Source organism: Astatotilapia calliptera, chromosome 23 (genome assembly GCF_900246225.1).
Source record: "Astatotilapia calliptera chromosome 23, fAstCal1.2, whole genome shotgun sequence".
In the NCBI taxonomy this organism is placed as follows: Eukaryota; Metazoa; Chordata; class Actinopteri; order Cichliformes; family Cichlidae; genus Astatotilapia; species Astatotilapia calliptera.
The window spans coordinates 42,839,596-42,865,653 of NC_039323.1; the positions used below are offsets into that span (position 1 = coordinate 42,839,596).

Here is a 26,058-nt window from a genome sequence, read left to right on the forward strand (position 1 = left end):
GACACATATCAAAACAGAATAAAATCAGTATGTGACTAGTTTAATACTATTGAGACCTTCATAAAAAAACAAACAAACCTGTATTTCATGACTTTTTAAATATCTATCCAATGCTAAGAACGCTCGCTCTGAAGTGTAATCATTTAGAGACCGGGACACTTGCATGCACTGTGATTGGTGTACTCCCTAAGTTTAACATGGGACCTTAAATAATTGTTTAATTGCTCCTTTACACAGGTTTAAATTAGGGATACAGATTCTTTCTCCACCTAACTTCGGCAGTCCATCCATCTATTTTCTTAGTCTCTTATTGAACTTATGGTTGCAGCGGTGTTCAAGTCTATCTCAGCTCTATTTGAGGCTAACACAGAGAGACAAAGACCTTTTACCAATTTAGAATCACCACATAAAACTTTAAATCTGGGCCAATCGCTGGAGTTCCCTGAGAGAACCCCGTGTTTTACTTCTTTGTGTCATATTACCAACCTCAGTGCTTGCAACTGATCCTAGTTCAGAACTGAAAATGGGAGGTGAAGTTAATCTTCAATGTCCCGTCTCTGAAATGTTTAAAAATGTAAAGCATAGCTCACTGCTGATGGTCAGAGGCTCAGTGGTGTGCAAAAAACGAAGACTTACAAGTCAAATCAATTCATTCAGACTGTTTTAAAAATAACAGAAGCTGACCAAAGTGACTTCCAAACATCCCAGGTCTCCAAAAATTTGGAAACACAAATTTCCCATAAAAATGACTGCCAAGCAAAAAACAATATTATAAATGTGATAAATTAACAGAAAATTAACCTTGGTGTGTAAAGAAGACTCCCTACTGCAGTCTGTTAGGTTATGGCGTTATCTTTCTGCCACTATTCTGAGCGCACGTAAAAAAAGGTTTGCAGGTGCAAGTGTTGCATTTTGAGGAGAAATTTATTTTGAGCGAAGAAAAGCTGAATTTGAGTGAACAAAATTCATTGCTGCGTGCAAAACATGTATTTCAGTGTTTGCTATTATCCAGCCCTTCTCGCTCAGTTTTTGCACTTGCGCTCCCCTAACTCTGTTTTGTCGCTTGTCCTCAGGTAGCTCCGGTGCGCCATCTATCCTCCCGCTTACCTCGGCTCCGTTTCATCCCCTCGGCTCTGTCTCCTCGCACATTTTCCCGGTCACTGTACATAGCCCCTTCCCTTGTAAATATTCACTGTAAATAAATCTGCTTCACCGCGATCCTGTGGCCATGTGTGGTTCTGCCACTAAATCCACCCGTTTAAATTCCCCTAACACTATTTGATGAACAGTTATTGATTAGAGCCAGAAAAATATTCAGTTGTATTTATATATCATTTTATTTATATAGTGCCAAATCACAACAACAGTGTACCAAAAACGTCCTGAAGGAAATGTGGTGATATTATGTCTAGAGGACAGTGGGTGAAATCATATTGTACAGCAGGGTGGATTAAACTGGTTGAAATTGATGGAGCTCACTGACTGACCAGTGCATCTCTGACGATTCTGAAACTGGGGATAAAACGATAGCTCAGTGTGTTAATTTTGTCAGTGAAGAAATCTAAACTCTTGATTTGCAGAGAAATATGTTAATATGTTAATCGTAAATGTCTTCACTAGGCTCTGGTACTGCAATAACCTTTCATTTGTCTTTTTTGTACTCTGTTCTTCTACAAGCTTGTCTAAGTGCACTGGTAGACTCAGTCATCCAGAGAGTACCAACAGTGATATGCAATGTTAACATGCGTTACAGAAAGTGTCCCTGTATGAGGCAAGGATGGCACCTGGTATTTCTGAATGCATTGAAGGAACCTGTAACAGTACCTGCAGCAGTGTTGTCACAATAACCTTTTGTTTCATGTTGTAATCTTCACATGCTTAATCCAAAGCACAGCAGATTGGCTCGAGCAGCTGGGAGAACAGAATGGCTGGGTGATGGTGAGGAGGAAGCATAGTCCTAAACAGATACCATCGGTACACCACTAACTCATCCATGTCCAATCTCTTTTCCCCACTCGGTGACACACAGGCCAAGGAACAAACTGGTTACTGGGGATTCTGTTTTGAGACACGTGAAGACAAAGACACCAGCAACCACAGTCAACTGTCTTCCAGGGCCGGAGCAGGCAACACTGAGGGAATGAATAAAATTATAATTCACATGAGCAGTGTTGACACCCGGTTACATCAATTGGTGGTTAATGAATTTTGCCAAAACAATGTCGAACTCTGTCATTTTCTCCAGTCCCCCCCCCCCCCCCCCCCCCACCCCAGTCAGACCAATTTAAGGCATGTTAAATTGCTGGCTTTCTGAGTTGTGTCCAAAAAATGATGTAGGCTTTGTAGAAAATTGGGAAACTACCTGAGCAAAATCTCATCTTCTTAGGACAGACGGCATCCATCTCACTTTGGATGGAGCGGATCTTATTTCTAGAAATCTGGCCATATTCATTTAAAACCCCCAAAGCATGACCGTAAATGGAGAGTTGTCATCACACACTAAGATTAACCATTAGAGAGTTCTGTGCTAAGACAAGTTCGGTTGTGGGGTGTGGTTTGTTGCTCAGCTGCAGGGGGCCGGTGTAGCAGCGGGTTCAGGATGTGGTGTCAGAGGAGGCTGACTCACATACATCTAATCATGTCTCCCCTGTAAAAGATGTTGCTGGGACCCAGAGACCCTTGTTTGTTACTGCCCACTGTACCCTCTGTATGGTTTATAAAACTCTGCGTGGGAAGAAAACTTCTTTCTACAGCAAAAAATTAAACTTCAAACCTGAGCGAGCAGCGAGCACGCTGCCACGGGAATGTGACATTCAGAGAGAAACCCCCGGATCCCCCCACTGACATGACCGCTGTGGGCAAACCTCCACCCGCCCCACTCCTGCTAAACAGGTGACAGTAGATTTAAGAGCTGCTGAGTCTGTGATTTTATTTCTTTTTTGTTGTGTTTTACTTGCATCTATTTGAAAGAGTAAACACAAAACATTATTTTATTTTATCTGCTGGATTATGCAGACAATAGGTTTAAATGTTAAACACATTGCTCCCAGTCAAAGACTGTTGATAGAATGTAATGTTTGCTTGATGCACAAAGTTAAAAGATTAAAACAATTTTAAGGAGCGGTTTTCCATTTGATTACATTTTATATGATGGAATATGAATAAAAATAGAACTGGGCTGAAAGGTCTGTCAGTTTATTACGTATTCAGGTTGTGTATCGTGTTTTTAAAAAGTAACTAAGTAACTAATTACTTCTGAAAGTAAGTAATCAGTAAAGTAACAGGATTACTTTTTTGGAGAAGTAATCAGTAATTAGTTACTAATTACTTTTTTTAAGTAACTTGACCAACTCTGCTGGGACCTGAGGTGAAGGGTGTGTTGAGTTTGCTACAGAAGCTGGAAAGCTGCACAGGGGAAACCCAGCCAATAGAGACGTCCAAACCTGCAACGCTGCTCATGTCGGGACCTGGCGGAACCACGACCGGCCCAGCCATTTGAGGCGCTGGCTAGGAAGGGGGCCGAGCTGGTGGTTATGATGCAGGAGCAGGCGGTGTTTCATTGCCAGTTAGAACGGCTGCGGGCGCAGTCTGAGCACCAGACAAAGGTCGGGCTGGTTCCACCACCCCCATTAGTATCCCTCTACTGCATGGGGGAGGGAGATGATCGCCACACCTTCCTGGAGGTCTTTCAGGCCATGGAGGTGGCACGCTATAGGGCTTTGGAGCATGATGTCACGGGGGTGGGCGTGGAAAGGATTTTGGCCCGATCCGCCATTTTGGGGGTCTAAGTAAAAAAGGAGCGAAAGCACAGCCATGGTTCGTATTTGCTGTGTGGTCCGCTGCAATGTTCGATCACACGACCGGCAAGAGAATAAGCTTGAAAATGGTTTATCTTTTCATTCTTTCCCAACCTGGAAGCAACATGAGCAGCTCATGTATCGATGTTAGCAAACGAAGGCGTCCAGCCTGGATAGCAGCTGTGAGACGAGCTGACGTGCAGTTCTCTTCCATCTCCAAATATCTGTTGGTGCTCCAGACATTTTCATTCCGGTAAGTTCTAAATATGTTCATATCACTCTTTATAGCCTATTAGTTTTATTTTCGATGCGCTCTGAGCTCATAGCAAATTAGAACAAACATCCTACTGAGTGCAGAACTACCTTCTATTTATAGAGTTGCTAATTATTTGGCATTATTGCAGCAAACCAGCCGATGAAATGGATGAAACATCGTGACTGGCTCCCAGCGCTACACGAGGGACCTGCTTCAAACATACCACCATGCCAATCAGATTACTTCTTCCATGTGAGGGTGAAGAGGTGACTCTCCTGGATAAGATGAAGGTTTGCTGCGTTTGGTGAACAGTGTGATAATAAAACCAGGGAAAATGAAACCTGCTCCTGTTAAATGTTCTTAAGTCTTTTGCTGTTAAAATTGCTGTATTTTTTCAAAAGATACAGTAAATAAAGTAATGTTAGTAGTGGGTGATATCATGTAAACACTCATGATTTTGTGTGAACATTTTGTCATTTGTAAACTATAAATTACATGGATTTTACACTGTTACTGATGTGATGTTCTATAAAGTGGTTTTAATAAAAAAAAGAGCAAAAATTAGTTTGTTTCTTTATTCAACTTTTGAACAGTGGGACTCAGTCAGTACATATCCAGTAAATGCAAATTATTTACACAGCAGTGCACTTCAGGCATAAATCTAGACCCCTAGATAAAACATTATGGGTCATTCCCACAACCCACAGCTTTACTGTGTTCCAGCAAAGTATCCAATAGCAGTGACAACTCCTCCACAGTAGCAGGTGGAATGTTTCTTTTTTGAGGACGGCTCCTTTTACCCGTCACTACGGATGGTCTGTTTATGTTTTGATCAAGAGCCTTTTTTGGGCAGCTGAAGAGGAGAAGTCTATCTTATGGCCAACCTCTGGCTGTATCTTGGTCATATTACCCAGCAAAACCCAGTATGCAGGTTCATCTGTAACAGTCCTTGTGCCACAGATCAGCACTGTTGCTTCTACATTAAACAGAAGAGCAGCGACATGGCTGCAGGTCTCTGCGACTCCGGCCATACAGCTGCAGCGGGCGGCTTCAACCTTCCCTGTGATGCTCACAGTGACTCATGGCTGCAATGCTGGTTCATTCAGTCTTTGAGAGTGCAGGACCTGAAACACACACAAAGTTCATTTAAAGACAAGAACTAATGAGCCAAGGCCGACGCAAATGTGTTTTATCTACTTTATCATAAATGTAACAAAGTGTTTAGAAAGTTAGCACATACATGTCATTTTTCATTTCTTTATGTATCCATCTATAGAGCGCTGCATGTTATATTCTAAATCTGCCTGTTCTCTGTCAGAAACCTGCCTGCAGAAAATGAACCTAAAGTATGTAATGCAAGGATGTCATCACTTTCAAGATGGAGAAAGCATAAAGTGACAATTATGAATCACTTAATATGATAATGAGATTCTGCAGGTCAGTAATCAAAGTATAAAACTAAAATAAAATGTATTTTTAGTGACACAAGATACAAACATGGAAGCAAGATGTATAATTAGAATTATTTATAATAAATGTGAATTAATTAGTGCAATTTCTTTAACCATAAAGAATAACTAAATCCTTCAGGACAATGTCACATCAATGCACTGAACTCATTATGTTATCCACCTAACAGCCTCCACATGTTCTCACTGTAATTTCCCCTCATGAATGAATTTATGCTGCACTAATGTGAATGTTTGCAGGGAAATCAAACGCATTTTACTCGCAGTACTCGAGCTGACTTACCTTTGCTTGAATGACGACTTGTACGCGCTGACTCCACAGACAAGGTACGAAAATATGTCAGGCTACGTCAGTAGCGGTTGGTCTTCAGGGTTTCTACTCCACGGCCGTATTTCATACGGGTCCACATTTCCAATGCACGCTATTTTCTGCAAGTACCGCCGCTTCGCCTCTGGACGCAATCGGTCTCTATACAGTCCATTCTCTATTGAGCTGCTTTTAAGCATCTTGTAATCGTCGTTCCAACACAGTGTGTTTGATTTGATTCGTAGACCCCGAAAATGGTGCCGCGCTCCCACAATGCATTGCGGCGTGACGTCAACTCCAAAGCCCTATTACCCGGAGGAGGAGTGGGCGCTGAGGCTGCTCCAACTGCTGTCCGCCGAAGCCCAGGCAGTGGCTCTCAGCCTGCCCACAACAGTGAAGAGCAGCTTCTGTCTGGCAGCCGGTTGTGGACCGCTTAGGCCTCATGCTGTAGGACTATCACTGGTGTTTCCAGGAAGGACAGATGGGGCCGGAGAACCGGCCTTTCGCCTACCACAACATATTACTCAAACGACTGGAGAACTGGACAGGTCTTTCAGGAACTGTACTAAACTGGTTCAAAACATACGTAGAAAACAGGAAATACTTTGTATCAATAGGTAACTTCACATCTGAGCAGACAAGTATCACATGTGGAGTTCCCCAAGGTTCCATCTTGGGACCCCCTCTGTTTAACATTTACATGCTCCCACTGGCACAGATTATAAACAACAACAAAATAAACTATCACAGCTATGCAGATGACACACAAATATATATCACAATGTCACCAGGAGACCGAGGCCCTGTACAGGCTCTTGGTAAATGCATTGAGGAAATCAATGACTGGTTGTGCCACAATTTTCTCCAGCTAAACAAAAACAAAACTGAGGTAATAGTCTTTGGCGCCAAAGAAAAACGATTACAGGTCACCAGAGAACTTCAATCTATACATCTAAAAACCACAAACCAGGCGAGAAATTTGGGTGTAGTGATGGATGCAGACCTAAACTTAGAAAAACACATTAAGACAATAACAAAGTCAGCTTACTATCACCTCAAGAATATATCAAGGATAAAAGATCTGATGTCTCAACAGGACCTGGAAAAACTAGTCCATGCATTCATCTTTAGTAGGCTTGATTACTGTAACAGCATCTTTACAGGTCTACCTAAAAAATCAGTCAGACAACTACAGCTCATTCAGAACTCTGCTGCTCGAGTCCTCACTAAGACCAAAAAAGTGGACCACATCAGTCCAGCTCTGAGGTCCTTACACTGGCTGCCTGTCCGTCAGAGGATAGACTTTAAAGTTCTGATGCTGGCCTATAAAGCTCTGAATGGTTTAGGACCAAAATACATCAATGACCTCCTGACCCAGTATAAACCATCCAGATCCCTCAGGTCATCTGGATCCGGTCTTTTATCAGTTCCCAGAGTCAGAACCAGACACGGAGAAGCTGCATTCAGCTTTTATGCTCCTTATATCTGGAACAAACTCCCAGAAAGCCTCAGATCAGCTGAAACACTCAGTTTATTTAAATCCAGGTTGAAGACTCACCTGTTCTCAGCTGCATTTGAATAAAGCACCAAATCCACACTTTAAGCTTAAATTTCAAAACTTACATTTAACTACTGATTTTATCTGTTTTGATTTTATATACTGTTGTTTGTTTGTTTGTTTGTTTGTTTGTTAATTAGTTAGTTAGTTTATTTGCTTGTTTTAATCAATTTTAAATCATGCTTTTTATTTGTTCTTGTTTCTAATGTCTCTGTAAAGCACTTTGAATCACCTTGTTGTTGAATTGTGCTATACAAATAAACTTGCCTTGCCTTGCCTTGCCTTGCCTTGCCTTGCCTTGCCTTACGCTAGGCAGCTCGGCAACATGGTGAGGCAGTGGCTCCAACCTGGGCCTGCTGGAGGGAATGTGCATGTAGACCCTGGGCCACCAAACCCTGGTTTGACCCTGAGCCAAGGATTCCTTGTTGGAAGCAGAGAGGCTGGAAGTTAAATGTGTGCATGGGGACATTCACGAATATCCCATAGTGCCGCTTAAATACAAGGGCCAAACACACCTAGAGTAAGAGCTGCAGTTAGCCCGCGCCTCGCACATCCCTTAATTCTGGGGACAGATTGGCCCTTGTTGAATAGTGTGTTGGGGGCAGTGTGTGGGGATGTGTTCATGACCTTCATGTCTGTGCTGCTAGATGGGGCCTGATTATTTAAGACCTTGTATGTGAGGAGCAGGATTTTGAATTCTGGATTTAACAGGAAGCCAAAACAGGAGAAATCTGCTCTCTTTCTAGTCCCTGTCAGGACTCTTGCTGCAGCATTTTGGATCAGCTGAAGGCTTTTCAGCGAGTTTTTAGGACATCCTGATAATAATGAATTACAGTCGTCCAGCCTGGAAGTAATAAATGCATGAACTAGTTTTTCAGCGTCACTCTGAGACAGGATATTTCTAACTTTAGAGATGTTGCACAAATGGAAGAAAGCAGTCTTACATATTTGTTTAATATGTGCGTTGAAGGACATGTCCTGGTCAACAATGACTCCAAGGTTCCTCATAGTGTTACTGGAGGCCAAGGTAATGCCATCCAGAGTAAGAATCTGCTTAGATACCATATTTCTAAGCTTTTTAGGGCCGAGTACAATAACCTCAGTTTGATCTGAATTAAGAAGCAGAAAGTTAGCGGCCATCCAGGTCTTTATGTCTTAATAAAAGCATACTACAGAACCCAGTCTCAGAATATTGTCATACAGCTTTCAGTTCTGTGGTGAAGCCTGTCGATCACTGACACTAGTTTCAGTTATATCGACTCTGTCTGCCGGACTGCCACTGTAGGCTTACATTTAATGTACACATTTATGACCTTTTCGCCTTTTTTTGCTTTTCTGATTGAAATTAACAACCTGTCCTGTTAGTAAATTACCCAAACCTTAATACTATCCCTTAATTTGCTCTAAACTGCATGGCTCTTGTAACATTGGACACATCATAGTGAATATGAGCACTATTCAGCACTATTTGGCAATCGCACTCACACTTTGCCATGTTCAGTAAATCTGGCTTTTAGTTGTTTAAGGAAGAAAAACACTGTGCTGGTAGACACTCAAGATTCCAGTATCATTATTGATAATGGACAAACTGAGGCACCAAGCCATCCATAATTCTATCACTATGCCTGTCAACAGTTGTCAGCACTTCTACTAATGTTCTGGAGTTATCGTTGGTGTTGAACGCAGCTCAGAATCAGAATCAGAATCAGAATCAGAATGGGTTTATTGCCAGATGTTGAGGTTTACAACATTAGGAAATTGCTGCGGTGCTTCAGTGCAGACAATAAGAATTAAAGTGCTATGTAGAAAGAAAGATATGTGCATGAGATATACATGAGATATATACATGAGAATAAGAATTATGAGTGCTACGAAGAAAGATATATACATGAGTGCAGGTGGTGATCAGTGCCAGACATGAAATGATGCAGTGACACAGCGTAGGGTCATGTGTTAGTGGCGGGGACAGTCATGTGGTTATTGTTCATGTGTCCAACAGCAGAGGGGAAGAAACTGTTCTTGTGGCGAGAGGTTCTGGTGCGAATGGACCGGAGCCTCCTGCCTGAGGGGAGCAGGTCAAACTGACTGTGTCCAGGGTGAGAAGGGTCAGCTGAGATCCGGGCTGCACGCCGCAGAGTCCTGGAGGTGTACAGGTCCTGCAGAGATGGGAGTCTGCAGCCAATCACCTTCTCAGCAGAGCGCACAACACGCTGCAGTCTCTGTTTGTCCCTGATAGTGGCTCCAGCGTACCACACGGTGATGGAGGAGGTGAGGATGGACTCGATGATTGCAGTGTAGAACTGCATCATCGTCCGTGTTGGCAGGTTGAATTTCTTCAGCTGCCTCAGGAAGTACATCCTCTGCTGGGCTTTCTTGATGACGGAGGTGATGGTGGGCTCCCACTTCAGGTCCTGGGTGATGGTGGTACCCAGGAAGCGGAATGAGTCCACAGAGGTGATGGGGGTGTCAGTCAGGATGATGGGGGGGAGTGGGGCTGTGTGCTTCCTGAAGTCCACAATAATCTCCACTGTCTTCTGGGCATTCAGCACCAGGTTGTTGTGGCTGCACCAAGACACCAGACGTTCAACCTCCCTCCTCTAGGCAGACTCATCCCCGTCTGAGATGAGTCCAATAACGGTGGTGTCATCTGCGAACTTGATTAGCTTGACAGACTGGTGGGTGGAGGTGCAGCAGTTGGTGTACAGGGAGAAGAGCAGAGGAGAAAGAACACAGCCCTGAGGGGAGCCGGTGCTGATGGTCCGGGAGTCCGAGACATTCTTTCCCAGCCTCACATGCTGCTTCCTGTCCGTCAGGAAGTCAGTGATCCACCGGCAGATGGGATCAGGCACATTCATCTGGGAAAGCTTGTCTCGGAGATGGTCTGGAAGGATGGTGTTGAAGGCAGAGCTGAAGTCCACAAACAGGATCCTGGCGTAGGTTCCTGGGGAGTCCAGATGCTGCAGGATGAAGTGTAGGGCCATGTTGATGGCGTCGTCTACAGACCTGTTGGCTCTGTATGCAAACTGCAGGGGGTCCAGGAGGGGGGCCGTGAGGGTCTTGAGATGGGAGAGAACTAGGCGCTCAAATGACTTCATGACCACAGATGTCAGAGCCACGGGTCTGTAGTCATTTAGTCCAGTGATCCTAGGTTTCTTGGGGACAGGGATTATGGTAGAGGACTTGAAGCAGGCAGGCACATGACATGCCTGCAGTGAGGAGTTGAAGATGCCAGAAAACACTGGGGCCAGCTCGTGTGCAGTGTCTGAGGGTGGCAGGAGACACACCGTCTGGGCCGGGAGCTTTCCGAGCATTCAGGTTCTTAAACTGCTTCCTCACATCTGCTTCATGAATATGAAGAGTTGTGGTGGGAGAAGGTGGTGTGAAATCCTCTTTTGTGTGGGGTGAGGAGGGGGGTGTTGTAGGTGAAGTGTTTGAAGGTGGTGATGGCTCTATGGAGGGGGGAGAGGTGGGGGAATGAGTGTCCAAAGTGTCTCTATTGTTGGGGCCGTTGGAGGTGTGAAGGCTGCCTGATGGCTCGTCAAAACGGCAGTAGAAGTCGTTGAGGGTGTTGGCCAAGAGCAAGTCATCAGTGGAGTGGGGGGTTTTAGGCTTGTAGTTGGTGATATTCCTAAAACCTTTCCACACAGAGGCCGAGTCATTCTCTGAGATCTGCTGCTGCATCTTCTCAGAGTGCTGATGTTTAGCAATGTCCACTTCCTTAGTGAACCTGTACTTGGCCTCTCTGTAGCAGTCCCTGTCTCCGCTTCTGAACGCCTTTCTCTTTTCCAGCCACAGCTTTTTGAGTTTAGGAGTAAACCAGGGTTTGTCATTGTTATAACTCACCCTGGTGCGTGATGGCACAATGCTGTCCTCACAGAAGTGGATATAGGAGGTGACAGTGTCCGTAAACTCGTCCAAGCTGTTAGAAGCAGCCTTCAATGTGTCCCAGTCTGTGGTCTCCAAACACGTGCGAAGCTCCTCCACAGCCTCGTTGCTCCACAGTTTTTTGGTCCTCACGACAGGTTTGGAGAGCTTCAGCCTCTGTCTGTGCGCGGGGAGCTGCAGGGTATTGCTCCCATTCTACTTCTTGTGAAGTCCGCACTGTTGGGTTAAACGATCTGGCACAGTTTTATACTGAAGGTAAGGGGAAAGAGGTCAGTACGGAACAAAACGAACTTCGGGATAGATGACGTGCCCTTTAACAGCGTTCATATTTCATAACTGAAGCATATCAAGATAATAAAACCTCCTGCCGCTACACAATTTTATCGGTGACTGAGTCAGGAGAGCTGTTGCTGCTGGGTTGTTCTTGCTTAAAGCACAACTTTTATTACTGAAAATATTCTTTTATGCAACATTAATGAATGAAACCTATGAGGATGTAAAGATATTGTTGACTTTATGAAGGTATATGTTCACTGGCAGCACTAACAAATCTTCTGCTGCTGAGCACTGAGGTATTAAGCACTCTGCACAGAAATTTCAAGCAAGACTATTTTTAAACTCTCCTGCTAATTCACAATCTCTCTGGGTGATTACCACCAGCATAACTATGCTAATTGTTTAATAAGCACACTTGCTCGGCATCAAAGGAGAGATTTTTGCATAATATTTCCCGCAAGTTCAAAGTTGTTGTTATGCTGAACAAATGGTCCTGACTGTAGGGGTTGCTTTTAAAGGCAGAGAGAGCAGGGTTAGGAGACGGCCATGTAATTGCATAATTAAAACAAGATTATCAAAGCCAAAAGCATCGCAGTTTTGTCATATATTTGCTGTTAAAAAGCTATAGGCTCCTTCTGTGCTCTGTGCTCGAGGCTTTACAGATCTAAATTGGGCACCAGTGTCAAGTACCAAGGCATTATCTAATGTGATTTAATGTATTCACTTTCTTCTCGATAGAATCCTGTGGCTGCATGATGAGGAAATGACTTTTTTTGTGCGTGTCTTTGAACACGTCCTCCAACTGTCCCTGGCAGATTTCTTAATTCAGACGGAAAATTTTAGCCAAGGTTGATTGAGTTGAGTCTCCAATCTCTCTCTGCTTTCTGTCTCCTTGAGCTTCAGAGTGAAACAGTGTCTACATTCTGCTTGCTACCTGCCATGTAGTGTCTCCGGGGGGGTCACGAGGAAGGAGGATTTTTGGCGTGACAGACACAATGTCAGCCTCGGCTAAGGAAGCAGAAACCCTCGGAGGTCTGAGCTGACTGGCAGTCAGTCGACAAGGTCATGATAGCAAAACTGCCTGGATGGCTTGAAGCCACTGCGTTAATCCTCTCACTCTGCCCGCCTCTGCCCACTTCTGACATTTCAGCCTCTTGATTTCACCACATCTGGCCCTCAAACTGGAACAAAACTGCGGTTGGCATAGTGTCAACCTGTCGGTCTTATCTTTCATAAGATCCCAAACATAACTACCCTTTGCTATTGACTAAAAACACAAACTCCCTAAAACAAACAAAGATGCAATCCTAACTCCAGGACTAACTTACCTTCGAGCAAACATGACCACAGGATAACATTTGAAACCATACCTCTGGAGACCTCTCATGCTCGTGCACCATTAGACACATTCAGTTTTTAAAAATTGAACTGTGGACCACACATATTTATAAATACATCGATGCCCCCCCCCCCCCCCCCACTCACCCCCCAAAAGACAAAACAGATTGTCCTTCATGAGCAATGAATCATCCACCCACTGTGTTATGTCAGAATTTGTAAAGTAGACATTTCATGAATAGAATCTCACATTCCTTCGTTCTCTCCCTCCATTTATGTCATCATCCCACTCCTTTCTTCTCATTTCCCTCAGTGTTTAATGTTTAATTTAAACCTCTAGTGCAGAGCAGAATCAACAAGAGTGTGTCAGACCTGCAAAGTTCCACAGCGCCCTCACATGGATGTGAGATGGATGAGATTTCCTGCAGCCACACATGGAAAGACACAAGCCTACTATTTGCCAAGGAGGTGTAAGGCACCGTCTTTGCTATGCTTATTCAGGAAGCAATTATGTAAGTTGTCATTACACACACTTTAATCCCCTCCACTGTACTGCTGTGATAGACAGCTGGCATCAAAGTGTGAGCGAGGTAAAGAAGAGAGGAAATAGGCAGCAGGGAAGTGTGAGAGGTATCATCATACACACATTCCTGTTGTGAGACCTGTGCAGTGCAGGCCGACGCTGACAGGGACGCCCCCTCCACATGGGATTTCAAGCTGCTTCCATCCTTTCTCATTGAGCATCGTTATTTGTGCTGCATCAGTCTATCCTATAGCAAAATTGGACTGACGGAGTGTGTGGGTAGACTCATTACTGAGATCTTTGCTTTAAGCTACACTTATCAATATTTATATATCAACAATGACTCAAGTAATATATAAGGGATTGCTGGTGAGGAAGTCTCAGAGGATTAACATCAACTCTGAGGTTTACCTCACTTTAACTTATCTGTTGATTACTGAGGCCTCAGCAGCAGGAGACACCACACGGCTTTAATGTTATTCTTATACTTCCAACACCATCCAGAATGTCGTTTCATGCACCAGGCAGATGGGAGACCAAACCAGAGATAGAAAACACAACATCTACAACAATATACGTCCAATACTGATCATTCTTCTGTGTCAGTTAGGCTCGTTTGCGATATCAACTTTGTAAAACAACATTTACATTTAGTTCTGATTATTTTTTCTTCCACTTATCCAGGACCGGATCACAGAGAAGCCCGACCTCCCTCTCCCCAGCCACTTCCTCTAGCTGATCCGAGGGACACTAAGAGACGGTCTCTCCAGCGTGTCCCGGGGCCTCCTCCCTGTGGGACAAGCCCAGAACACCCAGGAGGAGTCAGAAAACTCATTTCTGCCACTTTTATCCACAGTGTTGTTCTTTCAGTCACTACCCAGAGATCATGGCCATAAGTGAGGGCAGGAAAGTAAACTGACCAGTAAATCGAGAGCTTTTACCCTCAGCTCTCTTTTCACCATAATGGACCAGTACAGCATCTGAGCAGAGAAAAGGAAGAAATAATGATGTGAAATGATGTGGAGCCATTGTTAAAAACAATAATCCATAATAGATTGATATGTCATTACTTTGGTGTCATGTTAATGGTTATTAGGTGGTTTTTATCAGGAGACAAATCTGTACAACAACCTATGAAAATACATTTAAAAGTCAAAAATGTATGAACATGCCTCTGTGAGTCACCTCAGGCTGACTGATGTTTTCTCTTATATCACCTTTGTCGTTGTCTACCTGAGAATAAGCAGCAAGAACAAGTGTGGGAACTAGATTCAGTCATTAGCAGACTTGTGGTGGAATCGTTGGCTTGGACAATTACAATCCAGGTGACAAAGACACAAATGCATCAAACTGACATCAACAAAGCTGATTCTCAGTGAGGCTGGGATTGGCACTTATAACAATTTCAGGCCCCGGGTAAATAATCTTTTGTAAGCAACAGAGCACTAAACTTCAAAAACAAAATGTAATCCCCACCACGTACAGGGTGATGACAGCGAGTGAAGGGTATCAAGGTTAAACAGTGAGAGCTGACAGAACTGTGGTCAGAGAGCCTCCACTGATGTTTCCAGCTGTCAGCCAGAAGCAGCAAACTGATTTTAAAACAGCTCTTTAAAGTGGAAAAAGACAAACATTTCTGACATTTTGTGTTTCCCCTGCAGTGCAGCTGGGGGCACCAGACGGCAGATTCGGGTCAGGCAGGCAGCCCCTCTGCTCTCCTGGGTACAGACTGTAAATGAGTAAAGCTTGTTTAGCACACACACCAGTCACTGTGCTGCTGCTCAACACCCAGAGCAGTCAGAGCCTAACACCCTGACAGGAGCTGAAGCTACTGGAGTTACCCTCTCAGATATTTCAGGTGACTGTGTGATGAATAGTGATACTCTAGTAGCTTGGCTTTGAGCTTTACTCAGCCCAGGATCCCACTTATACCAAGCCCTCTGGCTTCAGCAACTCCTGTTTTCTGTGATGATTCCATAAAACTGAGACACCATCCTGAGTTTTGGAGCGTCCACAGGTCGAGACTGCTGCTGCTGTGACCCAAGACCAGGAATAGGACCTGGATGGGGGAAACGTAGCTGCTGACTTTAGATGATGTTACCTACACCCACTTTCAGTCTCAAAATTAAGTCAAAAAATAATCGACAAGTTCTTTCATTGCCATCCGAACCCTATTTCCTCATTATTATATGACAAATTAAGAAAACAAAATACATTCAGTCAGTCATCACCTTTCCTGCTAAATCTGGGCTCCATATATTTCAGTTCAATACTTGTTCAGTCGCTCGGGCCATGCTACTGAACTCAAATTCCTCATCTAATGACTCCACACACGGCCCAGTCATTCCAGCAGCCTGATCATTCGTGTTCACCTAGAGTTAAATTTACCACTAGCTTCCTCCTCATAAGCTTGCAGCAACACATTTAAAAGTTTGTACATTCAAAGATTTATCATGAGTGGTATCTCAGCCCTGTAAGCAGAAGGTGATGACTTTGACCTCCCATCAGCTCAGTCTTAGGTTCAGCAGTAGACCACACGTTCTTTATGAGCAACCGACAGAAAATGGGGAAAATGGGCTAAAGAACCCTTTGCTATTCAAAAGAATTACTGACAGTACACTCACCGTAAACCTAGCCACAGTTATAAAAGTTCAAAGAAACATCTACAAGAGAGCAGAGTGTTTCAAAACTCTCAGCAGGGCTTTAAACTCGCTGCGCAGGTAAATGAGACATGAGACTTCCAAACCCTGACCTGCATAGCTGCACTGGACTGCAGGAGTTTATCAGCGTTAAGGGTTTTACGTGTTTTTCACCAGATTATATAAATGATTGTAACTTGTAGTCACAGTTGGTAATATCAACACTTCACCGAGTTATTTTGATTCCTCAGAGGCGTCCAATGGAAGACAAAACACTGCTCAGCAACGTTCCCTCTAAGCTGCGCTGTGCACAATTGTGCACTGCTGGCACGTCTCTGCGCACAGAAAATCTGCGTTGCGCACAAAATAAAATCTAACCTGAATTGGAATTAAAATAAATACTTTAACAATTCTGTTTGCAGTGTGAGTCAGTGACTGGCTGCTCCTGTATGGGATCAGAACGATGCCACCTTATCCCACAGTCCAGCCAATGATGCGATTCACATTCGTATATATGTGTAACATAGTTAAATAGAGTTGAAGTTAAATCCCGCTAAATGGGACATTGGCGCCACCTACTGTCGAAAAAGTGACCCTGCAATATTCACAAAGGGCAAGGGATTCTGGGTAATCCTCAGAATAATGGAGGATTCCTGCAAGGTAAGGAATGCGCAAATGTCGTGGGGAGGAAAAATCATATCGCAGGCTGTTAAAGTAATACAGTCTGACCCGATTATTTTTGTTGTTTATACATCATTTGTTGCGGGTCATTTCTCCAGTCTTTATGTTGAACTGAGTGCATGTTTATGTGAGATTTCTTTATTGGGAGGAGAGGAAACAAAATGGGAGCATAGTTAGCTAACTCTGTTGTTGCTTTCCCGTTTAGATTTTGTGCTGATTGCCCACGACATTAAAAAGAGAGCATTCTAACCATTGCCTTTTTGTTGTGAATGCAGGTATGTGACTGTGCCACACTGTTTAGAGAATTTACATTGTTCCATGTACAGCTTTAAAATATATTTCTATATTCCTTTCATTTGGGAAATTTAACATGCAATGTTAATGGTGTTGAAGTTTTTCTATTTTGGTTGTATAAATTTACCACTATACGATCACACTGCAAGTGGAAATGTAATCCTCAGAATAATGGAGGATTCCTGCGAGACCAGAGAAGACACTACACAGAGGTCACATTGGTGCCGTGACTCGTTCGTGACGCTGCTGAATCGGGCTGGTGTCTTCTCATCACAGCATCATCGTGGAGCATCAGCTTCCTTATTGTTTAGTCTGTTGGGCAACGGAATCAAACTTTGGGGACTGTTGGACATACTTTTATATTGGCTTTGTATATTGCCATATTGTATTAAGTCCACCTTAGCTCTATTAATATTCTGCTAGATATGGATCTAAGTGACTCTGATGACACCCCAAATGTGGCTCCCCTTGTTGTGGGTAGGGGCAGAGGGTTCACAACTGTTCCTTTTTCACTGGGTGACTGTCGGGTGGGGCATAGAGCAGCAGATAGTTCTTGTGAGCTGGTGGCTGAGTCGCAGTCAGTACAGTGCACTAAGTCATCTACCTCAGACCCCCCAATAACTGATGTGAGTCTAGTCGACCAAATGAGCGACATTGTGCAGCAAATTGGGCAACGCCTGGCTGATAGCATTCTGTCACACCTGACTACGCCACACACTTCGAGCCCTGCATCTGCTACATATACATGTCCTGAGGTGGCGCATGAAACAACAGATCTCCCCTCCAGCCGCTCACTAGATCTCTCTCAAGTCCAGCTGGTGGCTCCACGACAGGTTAAAGACCCACCTGTGTTTCGGGGGGAGAGTTCGGACTCATTGTCTGTTGATGAGTGGCAGGAAGCCATGCAGAGTTACATAAAGAAGAGTGCCATTCTTCCAGAAAACCAAGCTGAGGAGATTTTGATGCATCTGAGAGGCAGGGCAAAAGATGTTGTGAAATTTGGTGTGAGGAATGGTGGAATTGATGTCCAGCATAATCCACAAGCTATCTACAGACTTCTGCACAAACATTTTAGTTCCACCCAGTGCTCGTCTGTGCCCCTGGCTGACTTTTATTCCACCCTGCCGAAGGACCGAGAGGATCCATATGAGTACTGGCTGAGGCTGAACAAGGCTGCTGATGTTGTTGGCAACTGTCTTAAGGAGCAGGGGAAATCTTTTGAGAACTCTGGTGTGGAGGTTGCACGCATGTTCATCAGACACTGCCCCTGCAGAGACTTGGCTCTTATTTTTAGAACCAAAACATGTGATAAATGGTCAGCTCGTGAAGTTCAGGAGGTACTGGATGAGTATCACCTGGGTAAGGGGTTCCAGTCTCCTCCACAGACGGGTAACTGTGTCTATGTGAATAAGGCAGAGGTTAGCACAAATGGTACTCCTTGTTTGGCTGACCATGAGCAGAGGCCAGCTGTGAGTCAGGATGGCTCTGCTATTGAGAGGTTGATCAGCATGCTAGAGAAGGTGCTGCTTCAAGGCCCAGGCTATGCTCGAGCTAATGCCAGGCGACAGAGTGCCCGACTGCCGAGAATACCGGGCTTAGATGACACACCATGTTCCATCTGCAGAGATAGCTCCCACTCCACACTCACGCACTGTCGGGAAAACAGATTGTGCTTCATGTGTCACCTACCTGGTCATTCGAGACGTAACTGCCCAGAGGGCAAGTGTACTCCTTCCAGTGGTCATCAGGGAAACTGAACGATCTGCGTGGAGGGGAGGACAGCGCAGATCCAGCAAGTAAGCCTCCCATCTTGGATGTGACTGATATTAATGATTATGACACTTTGTATTCTACTTACAGTGGCATTGTCCCGCCAAATAAAACACTGATTGCACAGGGCTTGCATAGGCTCTCAAACACTGATAGTTTATTCTACTCTGCAGTGACTACTAGTGGTGGACAAGTTCTTAAAGCATTAGTGGACAGTGGCTCTATGGCGTGCACCATAAGTGAGACAGTTGATGAGAAACTTTCACAATCGATACCTGATATTGAGAGACGTTCAGCTGAAGACGTTGTCATTGTTGGTTGTGGGGGTCACCTCGTTACGCCTTCTGCTATGTATGATCTTACAGTGTCAATATATGGCTTTAAGGTGGTGATTCCTGTTCTGGTGGTTCCGGGCCAGGCTGATGACATGATTCTGGGCAGCAATGCGATAAAGTGGCTTATTTCACAGTTAAAAATGACTGTTGGTACCCAGGATGATGCTTTCCCTCATTTGGCAACTTTGCTGTCCTATTCTGATGACTGTGGTGGCAGAGCAATGCCTCCAAGTTTCGGCACTGCAAAGCTTAAGAGACGCATCACCTTGCAGCCCTTGTCTGAACATTTAGTGTGGGCTAAGCTGCCTGCTCCTGATGCCTCAGCGGTGGGAAGTGCTGTCATTATTGAACCCACTCAGTCTCGATCCAAACCTGCACAGATCCTAGTGGGGCGAGTTGTCACTTCCTTGTTTGGGGATGGTTGGGTCCCTGTTAAAGTGGTGAATCCCTCCGACAAGCCCCTCACTCTCAGGACAAATGCTAAGGTTGCTGATGTGTCCCCCTGTCTTTCTGTGCAGGACTTACCTGAACCTGTTCAAATTCGATCCAGTACACAATACACACAGAACTCGTCGCCCGCACCGAGATCAGAAGCGGAGATGTCACAGCGCTTGTGTGATTTGGGCCTGCAGGACCTGGACCTCTCGTCCTGTGAAGTTTCCCCAGAATGGAGAGATAGGCTGCTGCGACTCATTGAGCAGTATGAGTCCATCTTTTCAAGGCACAAAATGGACTGCGGTGAGGCTGCTGACTTTGTCCACAGAATCCGCCTGGTGGATGACAAGCCCTTCAGACTGCCATACAGACGGGTCCCACCATGCCATTACGAGAAGCTTCGCACTGCCCTAGATGAGATGGAGGAGTCAGGGATAATCCGTAAGTCCCAGAGTGAATTCTCATCCCCCCTTGTCTTAGTTGTTAAGCCAAATGGTGACCTGCGCATATGCAATGACTTTAGATGGTTAAATGCAAGAACAGTTAAAGATGCACATCCATTGCCTCATCAGTCAGACGCCCTCGCAGCACTTGGTGGTCCCTCAACACCAGCTCCCTGCACAAGAAAGCCCAACAGCGTCTCTTCTTTCTGAGAAGACTGAGAAAGGCCCGGCTTCCACCACCGATCCTGACCACCTTCTATAGAGGAACTATTGAGAGCATCCTGAGCGGCTGCATCACTGTCTGGTTTGGGAACTGTGCCATATCAGACCGCAAGACCCTACAGCGGATAGTGGGAACAGCAGAGAGGATCATCGGGGTCTCTCTACCCTCTATTGAGGACATCTACACCACACGCTGCATTCGCAAAGCCACCAGCATTGTGGCTGATCGGACACACCCCTCTCACACACTCTTTACACTCCTGCCATCTGGAAAAAGGTACCGAAGCATTCGGGCACACACATCCAGACTGTGCAACAGCTTTTTTCCACAAGCCATCCGTCTCCTCAGCAAAAAGGGACTGACTGATAAACACGCACACACACACATACACTAACATTATCACTCAGCTTAACTCAAATACCTCAAAACATTGAGACTGGACTGACTAACCAACACAAGCGCAAACACACTGACCTACACCACCAAACCATCGCACACACCAACCTGTAAATGCTCTTTTGCACAATATTATTACTAGATATATTATATATTATTTTTTTTTTGCACTAACTTGTCTTGTAGCACCTTGGTTCCTGGAGGAACGTTGTTTCGCCTCACTGTGTATTTTTAAACTGTATATGGTTGAAGTGACAATAAAGTTGAACTTGAACTTGAACTTGAATGTTTTTTTTTCTACAATGGATCTCACATCGGGGTTTTACAATGTCAGACTCCACGAGGACGACAAAAAATACACGGCATTCTCCTCCCCATTTGGCCTTCATGAATATAACAGGATGCCTCAAGGCCTGACAAATAGTCCTGCTACTTTTATGCGGATGATGATGTCCATTTTTGGTGATGAGAACTTCACAAGTTTGTTGTGTTATCTGGATGACCTTATGGTCTATGCCCCATCCGAACAGGTGGCTCTTGAACGTCTGCAGATGGTTTTCTCACGACTTTCTGCCAACAACCTGAAACTCGCACCAAAGAAATGCCACTTTCTTCAGCGGTCTGTGAAGTTCCTGGGACACATCATATGTGGTGAGGGTGTGAAAACAGACCCAAGTAAAGTGCAGGCTATAGACAATGTGGAGGAAGCAGACCTGATGGAGTCTGACGGGGTGACACCACGTGCAAGGAAAATCAGATCCTTCCTGGGGATGGTTCTCTACTACCATCATTTTATCGAGCGGTGCTCTGCAAAAGCTAAGCCACTGTTTGATCTTGTGGCTGAACCAGCTGCGCTACGCAAGAGAGGTAGAGGCCGTAAGCCTAAATTTAAAAGGGGCCACGTGAAGCTGTCTCCGGCTAACTGGACTGATGAGTGCAGGGAAGCATTCAAGGCCCTAAAACATGAACTTGTGCATAGTGTCACATTAGCCCATCCAGATTTTACTGCGCCCTTTCTCCTTGCAGTTGATGCTTCCTTTGACGGCCTTGGAGCCGTCCTCTCACAGTTGTCCCCTGATGGTAGCATTGCCAGACCAGTGGCATTCGCCAGTAAGACCCTGTCACACTCTCAGCTAAACTATCCTGTACAATGCCCGACCATTAAATGACAGAAGAAAAGTTTTACAATATTTACAATTTACTACAAAAATTTACAAATGTCCACACATTTCCTGTGGGTCGCCTTCTCTTCTTGCATCCATTTCAATTCCAGCATCATCCTGTATCCATGTGTTTGCTCACATCATGTTTTCTTAATCTGTGGTTCTGCTTTTCTATTAAAGTCTAAAACTTACGGAAAGTCGACAAATACCTGGTAGTAGCATTAAAGTCTCTCTTGTCTCTCCTGCCCTCTACCAACTCTCAGCCTCATTGTCCTTTGCTTCATTGCACACTCTGTGCTCTCTCCTGTCCTTTGTATCTTTCAGCCTTATCGCCGGCTCACTGCTCGATGCTCAGCTTCAGCAGACTCCAGCCTCTCTGCTCTACGTAGGTTATCAGCAGCCTCAAACCTTAATGCAGGATGTTGCTGCTCTCTGACCTCTGCATACCAGCATATTACAGGATCTCTGACCTCAGCTGCGTGGATCCTCGACACAGGTTCCCCTTCTGTCTTCTGTCCTTTGTCTGCTTTCTGCCTTATTGCATTCTCTCTGCTGGCAGTCAGTGGCCTGAATGCTGCCTCTCTGCTAGCATTCTTCAACCCAGTTAGCCTCCACTCCACGTACTCTAAATCTCACTGTCATTCTCCCTTTCAGACGCCTTCATGGAGCCTACCTCTTCCCCATCTCTGCCTCTCCTTCATCAGGCTCCATTCAAGCCTCCATCTTCATCTCTGCCACCAGCGTCCAGAGTCCGCGGGTCCTAATCCCTATCACTGCTGTGATGGGCCATCGGACACTAACCACCAAATACATCAATTGAATTCATTTCCTTCTAATGGGCTCTCTTTCTTGAATTAATATGTCTTTCTTATATTAACATATAGCACAAGTGTGCTTCAGTGAGCTACTTTTTCCTCTCTTACTTTGAGTAGAATTCAGAGCCTGCACTTTTTCACTTTTGCTGAGTAAAGAAGTTGATTAAGTACTTTGCAGACTTCAACCTAACTAAAGAACGTCTGTACTTTTGCCAGAAAAGCTGCAGCTTTTTCCACTAAAATGAGGGAAAAACAGAGACACTCAGTGTGGCTGAAGGAAAAAGGAGCTCGGACATCAAACTTATGGAAAAGTGGGTGGAGGAGGTGGTGACCTGTCCGCTTAAGATGAAAAGAAAAAAGGGAATGGATGGATGAGTGAAAGACACAATAATATATGACGGGAGATTATTTAAAAAATCGAATACGTTTAAAGGTTAAACATCTTTCCATTTAATATTTTCTTTGCATCTGCAATGCAATATTTTTTTTTATAATTCCAGACATTTTGTGGCTTATGGTGTTTTAAATGTAAGTAATAATTAAAAAAGAAGAATTTAGCAGTGGTCATTGTAGTTTTACAGACATTTGTTCGTACACACGGTCAGGGGCACTTCTAAAAGTGCAGGATGGAGAAATTCAGGTATGAACACATTGAAAAAAACACTGATTGGTGCATAAAGTCTTCTTATGCACAGTTTAAACACAGATTTGTATGTAAATCTATTATTCTGCTGCAGAACAAATCCAAGGGTGTGACACACCTCTGAAAGCTGTTTTTCCTTGGTCAGAGTGGAAAGGCTTCAGTGGAGGTGGGGTGCAGCAACCCTCCCAGACTTATACCCACTGTGTATTTCCCACGTGGGCTTTGATACACTGCTCTGTCTACGTCCACTTTTCTGTTGTACCACTGTCACTGTGTGAAATGTGAATTCATCATCAAAAAGATCATTCACTATAAAATGCTGGAATGTTTGAGTCCACCTGAAGTGTTCTGCCAGTGTTCAGGAGAGTGAGATTTGGCAGCTGGGTGCAGATCTTAGAGAAAAGGGTTACTTAGAATAACATAGTGTCACACCAGAAGGTTTGGAGACCATGATCAAGCCCTGTGCTGCTCTGAGGACAACTCCTCTCTGTGCATTTACAATTCAAAAGGATATAAGCATATTTTTGTCAGAGTTATATTGTTGGATTGTTATTTATGCTTAGAAACATACAATCATATATGCTTATAAGTATATAATCGATTGCATAATGATAGAGGTCTGATCCTTAGTAGTCTGCAAAGACTCTGTGTGCTTCCAGAGTGTTCTGGCACACACATCCTAAGGTCATGAGAGAGCTCGGACCTTCTCTTTCTGTTTTATGGTGCAGGAGGACACCTACTCTGTCTCTGTTTAAGTGTAAGTGCCCTTTGTTTAGGTGAACTGCTGGACTCACAGGCCCAGCAGAGTTAGTGGAGTCATTCACGGGGTCACCTGTTGACCCACACACATACCTACACTACACACAGACAGTACTCTTTGTTTACATGTATGCCTGTGTAAGATGTCATATGTTAATGAACTTGTGCATATTCATGGAACCTCAATAAAGAGCAGTGCTACAGCTAACTGAGAGTAACTGGGGTTCAGGAACAGCATTGTCACTGTTATCTCCCTCATGCACAAGATCACGCTGTCTCGGTGGAGTTGAATAAACTCGGCCGTCTGCTCCTTGCTGTCTAAAATATAACAGGACACTGGAGTAAACTCTCGACCATCTCACACACTGTTTATCAGTTTTCTGTTTGACGTTTATTCAGCTGTGTGAAAACCAAGGAGGAACCCACCCGGGGATTAATAAAGCTTGATTTAATCTAATCTAAGAACTTTTATCTCAGCCAAACCGATTTACTCACGAACAAACAAAACACTGAAAAAAGCCCAACAATAACATTTTACGTTGTCTAAGTGAATTATATATCACGTTTAACCCGAGCAGCGAAACCCCGCGGTGATCTGAAAATGATGTGCCGGGAGTTGTGCCGTTCTCGGCCGCATCAGTGACCCTCGAGCTCCCGGCTAGCTGTCGAGCTGGTGGGTAGCAGACGCCTCTGAAAACGTCGAAGCACTTTGGCAAATATGCGATATCTTGATAAACCGAGCAGATATTTGATGTTTACACAGCTACTTTCTCGCCTGAAAATATGTTAAAAGTTTATTTTGTGACCCAGAAAGATTAGTAAGAGTCATTTTAAAACTTAGTAGCGGCCGCCGTTGCTGGAAACTGGAGTTTGGCTGGGCCGCGCTATGAATTCTGGGATATGGTAGGCCACGAAGGACACACCCGACCCATCCTTCAAATTTGGTGAAAAGGAGGACGCATTTGTCGGCTGCATTCGGAGGAGTCTACAAATTTGGACAGCCTTCTGCGCGTCGCTGTGACGTAATCGGTCTACAAATGCGGCCTCAGGAGGACGCAGCCCATGAATTTGGACACGACCAAAGAGCTCTACCTGGTGTCCAATGCTTTTGCCATTGTAGTAGAATTGTCTTGGCTGTTCCAGCAATAGGGTTGTGCTTAGACAACCCTATCAATTTTACCTGAATTTCCAACCCGTTTATCTCATAAAGCTAATAAACAAAGATAAGTTTAGTTACAAATCTAATCAAAGCCATCAGTGTAGCTTTAAACTGATGTGCACTACCCTTATTCTAACCTAATAATACCTGACCTTGAGCATGGCCACCACATCGGTCTGTCCCAGTCTAACATAGTACAACACTGTAAACTTCATCATAGTACTGAAACGTACACTAAAGTAACCTGGTTTCTAAGCAAAAGAATATGTAGGTCCAATGTCTCCTTTAAAAACTGTCAAATGAAATAGGATATTACAATGAAGCTTTACATTTTCAGTTTATCAAACTGCACTTGTTGAGCAGTCCTTACATTTGAAAAAATCCTTTCCTCTTTGTTACTTTTTCTCATTCTCCGAGTGTCAGCACACTCACATTAATGTGTTCTTGTTTCTCTCCCTGGGAAATACAGCAACTGTACGTTAGCTGCCAGACCAGAAGAGTTTTGGAGACATTTGTTGAGCTGTCTTCAGTTGCAGTGTTGGGAAGGTTACTGTATTACATTACAGATTACAGATTACATGCCCCAAAATGTATTCTGTAACATATTCCGTTACGTTACTCAATGAGAGTAATGTATTCTGAATAGTTTGGATTACCTATTACATTATCGTGCTTTTTACAACTACATGAATGTCCTATTGCTATGTGATTTATTACTATTACTGAAGGTTACTCTCCACACCAACACCAACCAGATGTTTAAATCTTAATATAAAAGAGTAACAGTAGGTGGACATTAGGTAAGGCTGCACTTTTTGCAGCGATCTCGTGTAGAAACTATTCCACGCGTATATAAAACAGGTCCGCGGCTCCGAACCGTAGTAAAGGGACCTC

At 44.2% G+C, this 26,058-nt stretch overlaps 1 protein-coding gene across 1 annotated transcript; it reads left to right on the forward strand.

The window, feature by feature from the left end:
• Positions 1–16,714: 16,714 nt before the first annotated feature.
• On the forward strand, positions 16,715–20,180 carry LOC113015875 (uncharacterized). The gene is made up of 2 exons (XM_026158233.1): positions 16,715–17,004; positions 17,213–20,180. Exon 2 carries the CDS (start codon positions 17,449–17,451, stop codon positions 18,778–18,780), a length of 1,332 nt encoding a protein of 443 aa, XP_026014018.1. The 5' UTR covers positions 16,715–17,004; positions 17,213–17,448; the 3' UTR covers positions 18,781–20,180.
• The last annotated feature ends 5,878 nt before the right edge of the window (positions 20,181–26,058 follow it).